Source organism: Ipomoea nil, unplaced genomic scaffold (genome assembly GCF_001879475.1).
Source record: "Ipomoea nil cultivar Tokyo-kokei standard unplaced genomic scaffold, Asagao_1.1 scaffold2791, whole genome shotgun sequence".
Taxonomy (NCBI): Eukaryota; Viridiplantae; Streptophyta; class Magnoliopsida; order Solanales; family Convolvulaceae; genus Ipomoea; species Ipomoea nil.
In genome coordinates, this window is record NW_017619219.1 from 1,192,213 (window position 1) to 1,199,649 (window position 7,437).

Sequence of the window (7,437 nt, forward strand, 5' to 3'; positions counted from 1 at the left end):
GCGGTATGCCTTATCTCATTTGGTTTGAAATTGGGTTGATTTAAGTGAAAACTTACGCAAGAAGCTTTGTTTGAGGAAGGAAAATGTTTTAGTGACTAATGAGAGGGGCCATAATTGACTTTCACATTATTAATACAATTTTTTTTTTGGGGGGGGGGAGGGGGTAGGGCAAGGCCCCCTGCAGCCCTGCTAGTCACAGGTGCCTTCGCCCCTGCTTTTACTTGACTTTCTACATTTTAAACTGAAACATACTTCACATATTTATTTCAATACATTAAGAATATATATAATTTACATTATGCATAAAAATAAAAAATCAAGATAGACATGTTCCATAGAATATTATATCAATTCCATGCTTATTCTATAAATCAATTGTCACATAATAACATTATACTCCGTACTATTTTAGGGATGAAGTTGTAACATATAGGGGTCCTTTACTTCATTTATCTGTTTTTACATTTCTAGTTTTCCATTTCTCCATTTTTCCTTCTCCATTCTTCCATTCTTCCGGTTTTCCATTTCTCCATTTCTCCAATTTTTCATTTATCTAATTTTCTATTTTATTAAGTACAATCACGTACCCATATATTATTTGTACATTTCTAATGGCGAATTGTGTGTTTGAATTGCATTGTTAATTAATGGCGAGGAGCCAATGAGCACTTCCTTTTTTTAACTAGAGTTATAGAGCTGCCAGAATAGGAGAGGAGGGGGGGAGGATGATATGCAATTTTCAGAAACCTCAGTAAAAATGCATTTTTCTATTCCTTTTTATTCATCCACAAATTTCAATTATAATGTGTTTCTACGGTGCTGCCATTTCCCAAAAACACTTTATGCCTTTGCAAGTAAGATTGTATCATTTAAGCTATTCTCTAATGGAGATCAATATGTATTGATCAAATTGTTCTGTGGCCAGTATTTTGCAGATCGGGATATATTCTGTGCTGGCCGTGTTACTGAGGAGGATCTGCAGAGGGTGGCAGCTGCTACTGGTGGAACAGAACAGACAACTGTGAACAATGTTATTGATGAGGTGTTTTTTTTATTCCCATAAATTTAAGAAATACTATGGCAAGCATGCTATAATATTTTCAGGATCCTTTTTTGTTTATGTTTTACGAACTGTGTTTTTTTTTGTGGAGAAGGTTCTTGGATCATGTGAGAATTTTGAGGAGAGGCAAGTAGGAAATGACCGGGTTCAACATATTTAGTGGATGCCCATCTGGCAAGACTGCTACCATTGTTCTTCGTGGTGGAGCTGATCAGGTAGATATTATTGTACTAACATATGTTTTTGGGACACTTAAAAAGCATTTGTTCAAGGGAGTGATTGCTGATGTTCACACTCATTGGAGAAGAATAGGCTACATTGAGAAAGGCGCAGATGCACAAACCGGTACAAAAAATTAAAATACAAGAAACACTTGGAACCGAAGCCATCCATGCATCTTGTAAACTTCTCTCCTCTAGCCACGGAATTGAATATCGACAACACCGCTACTGGCGTCCGCATCTACCGCCAATTCGTCGCTGTTCATGAAGCAGCGACGGAGGCCCCGGTATTTCTCACTTGCTAATTAAGATAGGTAATGGCCAGAATTAGCAAAGAGCATTATATTCCACATTTAAGAATGTTGAGCTTGCCATTAAAGGTGGATGAAACCTTCTACAAAAGCAACACTCACTGGTATCCAGACAAAGCATCACAAACGGAACCCATCCAAGACCTTGAGGCCTTTAGAAGCCCATCCTTGCAAGCACTGGTTCAACTTCTATTCCTTCTCAAACAGGTGCGATGGAACATACATATACGTAGCATGCATGCACTTCCAACCTATGTGTACGTATTATTACCATTGTGAAGATTCTGAAGTTTGAATTTTTATTATTTATATTTTAATTTTAAGGTATTTTGTTTATTCACTAAATTCTTACAAAAGTTATATTCTAAAAATGATGATATTTTAAGAGTTAATTCCAGCATTGGTCCTCCAACTATCATAATTTTCCACAATTTGTCCTCGACTTTTAATTTGGACAATTTAGACACTTGATTATCGAAATGTTTCCAATATTGGTCCTTCCGTCCCAAGCTGGTTAAATGGACGTTTAGCACCACTTCACCCAGAGTTGGACCGCCGTGCTTCATGCCCGCTCCCGTTTTCGGGTAGACGACGTACATTTCTGCCATTCTGAGGGTTCTCAGCCCTTGTCTTCTCCGTCGCTGGGAGCTTGTTTCACTGGTCCTTCCACGAGCAGGAGACTACGATCCCGGCGGTGACTACGAGCCCTAGTGACCCTGGTCGCAATAGAATTGCCGACGGCGGCGACGCTCCGGAGGTCAGGATTTGAACTGGATGTGGCAGAGGCTTTGTGTCGCCGGAATTAGTTGTCAAGCCCTCGGAGCTTCTGATGAAATCCCCTGCCGAGGCATGAATCTGCAAAATTTTGAGAATCAAACTCTCTACACTACTCTCCATTCGAATCAAAATCCTTCGGAAACGCCGCAAGCGAAAACCTCCACTTGTTAATGGATCCTGACGACTTCCTCCGGATAAAGCACCAGCTATCGATCAAAGTGACTGCCGAATCACAACCGTTCTGCTTCCGATCGAGGGACTATCATGAAACTCTCCAAGGATCTGAGGCAGAAAGTCCTTGGTATTTTGGACGTCGAAGTCGATCCCAACAGAGACCCAAGGGTTCAGGAGGCGGCGATGAATGTCGTGATACAAGGAAGGGAGAAAGACGGCGAAATATACACTCATTATTTGAAATGACGTTATTACCCCTCAAATTGACGTCCACTTAACCTTCAATTTGACGGAAGGACCAACATTGGAAAGAATTAGAAAGTCAAGTGTCTAAATTGTCGAAATTATAAGTTGGGGACCAATTGTGAAAAATCAACATAGTCGGAGGACCATTTCTGGAATTAACTCATATTTTAATGTACTTCTTGAATGCCTAAGTTTTTTTCAAAAATTATGAAATTTCTAGTGTCTAATCTTAAAGTTGAAAATGAGTCAAATTACATAATTACATAATTTAATAAAATTTCTTTAGTACGTTTATTAGAAGCATGCTAATGATATTGAATAGGAATTTAAAGTGTAGCTAAGTGTGGGTACTGAGTTCTTTGATTTGATAAAAAAAAGTTATAGTGGAATTTAATTTGATAAAATAATGACTAAATATTATGCCCTTGCTTTATTTGGTGATCCTAATTTGACTTCTTGAGTTATACTAGTTCATTGAAGAAGTTGAGAGAAGTTTGCACGACGCAATTATGATTGTTAGAAGAGCTATGAAAAACTCTACTGTTGTTGCCGGTGGTGGCGCGATTGATGTAAGACCTTAGCACCATTCTCTAATTCTCCGTATCTGGTTTCAATGATCTCAACAACTTGATAATGAAATATATTGCTGGGTGCAGATGGAGATTAGCCGTTATTTAAGGGCATGCAGCATGCACGCACAATAAAAGGGAAATCTCAACTCTTTATAAACTCAGATGCCAAAGCCCTTGAGGTAGTACATTAATATTGTTACTGATTTGTGTTTAATTTTAGTTGTGTGAATGGTTTAATCTGTGCCTTAATTGTACTGGAGTGTTACAGAGTATTTATTTATCCTTTTCTGCATTGTTTTTATTTATAAAACAGTGTTTCAGTATGTTCAGATGTCTATGAGTCTATCCCAATGTGTTTGTGTAGGCTTGAAGTTTCTTGGTTGTAGTGAGCAAAGTAGGCCATATGTTTTATTATTGCAAATTAAATAATTAATGCATTCTCTTTGTTATTGTTGAAACCTTAGGCCCGTTACAGTGAGTCCATTAGGTTATAGCTAGTTTTCCAGTATAAATTATTGTGATCTGTACAGTTCTATTTGAAAAAATAGATGAAACCCTACACACTTTTACATGGTATCAGAGCCTAAACCCTAAACAATCTCTTTCTTCCTTCCCACCGCCGTCGCCGCCGCTGCCGCCACTGGAGCCACACTGCTGCCGCGACTGTCTTGTTGTTCCGACGTCCACCTGGTGGTTTTTTTTCCAAACTGACACCACAGGGGTTACCGGAACGTCGTCGCGAGCCTACAGCAGGAATCCGGTCGCTGATCTCCGCCGCACGCGCCGCCGACGTCACTGGACTGCCGCGCGCTTTTCCGGCCAGATCTCTCTCCTCCAGCCTCCGATTGCGACACTGCCACCGCCGTTGGATTCATCTTGACGAGGCGCTTCCGGGAGTGTTGACCGTTTCCCTCGCCGCCGCCGGTCGAAATAGATGAAACCCTACACACTTTTACAGTTATATATGCCATATTTTTGTCCCTGGCTTATTTCAATTCCTGAACATATTTGTCTTGCTAATGTCATTATTCCATTAAAAGTTTTATGATTGTTAGGGTTCCCATGCTGTGCTAGTTTCTTTACGATAGATGTGTTAACAATATGTAATTATGGGATAATGTGATATTTTTGCTGTTACATTGAGTTCTTTGAAATAGTTTGTGTTTTTTCTTTAAAAAAAATAAAATTGTTATTTTGCCTTTGTGCATGCTTAAATTTTTATTATTTTTTTTAATATAAAAAACTCATTTTCTGAATGCAGATTATTCCACGCCAACTGTGTGACAATGCTTGTTTTGATGCAACTGATCTGTTGAACAAACTTAGACAAAAACATGCCCTCCAATCAGGTGAGCCTACTTATATTTAGTTGATATATTGGTATGTGAAGTCTGGCCGATTAGGATTTATGGTATTTATTTTGGAATTTGGCTTCTTATTTAAGTTTAATTTTTAACTTTGTATATATATTTTGTAAGATAGTGGTTCTATAACCTTTCCTCTTTAGATTTGTTTGTTATTAATGCTGCAAGTCCATGAAACAGGTGAGGGTGCACCTTATCAATACTGGTGGAATAGCTGATTCTTTTGGTAATTTTTTGTGGGAACCATCTGTTGTGAAGGTGCTTTGACTTCCATCGCTTTTTATTTATTTTTTGCCTTCCTAGTGTCTCTTAAATTACAATCTTGATCTCTTTTTTAGATAAATGCCATAAACGCATGCAGCTTGCCTTGTCCTAAGTGTGGATGAAACAGTGAAGGTAATTTGTTTCGGGCTTACCATTTAATGTTGAACTCCATTGCCTAATATATAAACATATTGGCAATACGACATTTTACCATTCCCCTTAAGTTCCTGTTAAACTTAATATCATGACGGTGGTTATGACCCCATATAATACCATTTGACCAGGCTATACATTATATATGTACGTGTTAACTAGTTTATATCATGTAAATATTTTATCACTTTCTGTTGTAGCACGGCTATTTCGTTCACGTTTTCTATACTCGAACCATTTGGAAACTGTTAAAGTCCCACATCCATAAAATAAGAGAGAACATATGGCTTTATAAAGCCATGGGTTAGACTAGCTAATTGGTTGGATTTAATTTTTTAGTGTGGTTTGGCCCATGTGCATTATAGCCCAGTTGAGTGATCATGGTCCAATCTTAAATTATAACATGGTATTAGAGCCTGTTCGGTCCACTTTGGGTTCACCCATACGGTTATGGGTGACGTCCAGAGCTTTCGTTTACTTTATGGGTTTATCAATCGTTATGCCATGGAACCGTGTTCACCATGGATGGTGAACACGGTCCCAACAGTGTTAGTGCACCGTTATCTTTTTTTTTTTTTTTTTTTTTTTTTTTCTTAATTAATCGCGTGACTTTTCTTTTTCATTTTCACATTTCGCGGTTTCACTTTAATTTGAGGTGAGCAATGATTTCGGACATTCATAAATTATGAATCCATGTCTGCACATTCACTTTGGACCCCTGCCTACACATCCCCGTCCGAAACCATGATTGCTCCTCTGTAGCGCAAGCTTCTTCAACATTCATAAATTATGAATTTTCTGTTATGATATTATGAATTTATAGTACATTCATAATCTCATAACAGAAAATTCATAATTTAATAAATGTTTTTCTTTTATGCGATTATGAATTTTCTGTTATGAGATTATGAATTTACAGTACATTCATAATCTCATAACAGAAAATTCATAATCTTACCAAACGCGCGCCGTTAACACCACATCCGCTATTTTGGTTTTTTTTTTTTTTTTTTTTTTTTTTTTTTTTTTTTTTTTTTTTTTTTAACGTAAAAACGGCGCCGTTTGGTAGGGCATAATTTAAGGCCATGGGTTAGACTGGCTAATTGATTGGATTCAATCTTTTAGTGTGATTTGACCCACCCAGTTGAGTGACCATGACCCAATCTTAAATTATAACAGAAACAATAATCCATTGTGTCTTCAATCCATATGCAGTCTGAGAGTGCCCAGGGAGAAGCTGCAGGTGCCATGGGCGGCAGTGGGGGTGGATGGCAGAGGGCGTGGATTTGCACCCCGTGGTCGTGGTATGCGGAGGTGATAAGTTTGTGTTCTTTGAAGAATCTCTTGTCAGCTAATTATCTCTAGTTCTCCACCTAATTTTTACGATTTCCCCTGGTTTTCTGTTTCAAGAAAACAAAAGTTAAATACTATAGAAAATGGAGTAGAGGATTTGAGTTGGTTCATTTCATGGTGTGATTGTATGTTAATGTTCAGGAATTGGCACTTATTATTGGTACACTGATCGAAAACTGTGTCAGAATTTTTGACAGTTGAATCTGCAGTTTTATTTTTGGATCTCAGATCCTGAAATGTATTTCCTTTATTGTTTTTTTCTTTATGAGAGTTTTTTTTTTTTTTTTTTTTTTTTTTTTTTTTTTTTTTTTTTTTGTCTTTAATTTTTTCCTTATTGTAGTTCCAATTGAGAATGATGAGTTCAGTGCGTAAAAATCAATGTTGCAAAAATCCCGCTTAGGCACAGATGAATCGGCAGCTGATCGTCTAGTGTATCTCACCATAATTGATGGTCTAGGTGGCTGATTACGCTACTTAGGTGCTAGATGATTGTCTAGTGTATCTCACCATAATTGATGGTCTAGGTGGCAGATTAGGCTTGCCTAGGCATTTTTTTTTTTAAATGAGTTATTTCATACATCGTTTTAAGTGAAATAATTTTAACTTGTTCAACGACCAGTGCTACCCATCGAGTATTTCGACGACTAGTTTCTCAAGAAAATAGGGAAGGAGATCGGAAGGCCGGTTAAGATTGACTTTACAACCAGTCTTGCGTCTAAAGGCAAGTATGCGAGAGCCTGTGTAGAACTTGATATCAAGAAGCATTTACTGACAAAGTTTGTAATTAGCGAAACTGAGTGGACGATAGAGTATGAAGGTGTCCACCAGATTTGTTTTGAGTGCGGCGTTTATGGACATCGACAGGAGCAATGTGGAAAGGAGGTTAAAACTGCACAGAGGGAAATAGCCAGGCTTCAATAAACCAAGATCCTCTCAAAAGGT

At 37.9% G+C, this 7,437-nt stretch overlaps 1 protein-coding gene across 3 annotated transcripts; it reads left to right on the forward strand.

The window, feature by feature from the left end:
• The first annotated feature begins 681 nt into the window (after window positions 1–681).
• LOC109157660 (T-complex protein 1 subunit eta-like) lies at window positions 682–7,175 on the forward strand. 3 transcript variants are annotated; one of them, XR_002050266.1, is made up of 4 exons: window positions 682–1,042; window positions 1,155–1,275; window positions 3,260–3,358; window positions 3,446–3,468. XR_002050266.1 is itself a non-coding variant. In XM_019305514.1 (2 exons), exons 1-2 carry the CDS (start codon window positions 731–733, stop codon window positions 1,218–1,220), a joined length of 378 nt encoding a protein of 125 aa, XP_019161059.1. In that variant the 5' UTR covers window positions 699–730; the 3' UTR covers window positions 1,221–1,275. The 3 variants fall into 3 exon arrangements, 1 of the variants encoding a protein (XP_019161059.1); XR_002050267.1 differs by lacking the exon at window positions 3,446–3,468 and adding an exon at window positions 7,165–7,175 and having other exon boundaries at window positions 701–1,042; window positions 3,260–3,304; XM_019305514.1 differs by lacking the exons at window positions 3,260–3,358; window positions 3,446–3,468 and having other exon boundaries at window positions 699–1,042.
• Window positions 7,176–7,437: the final 262 nt, after the last annotated feature.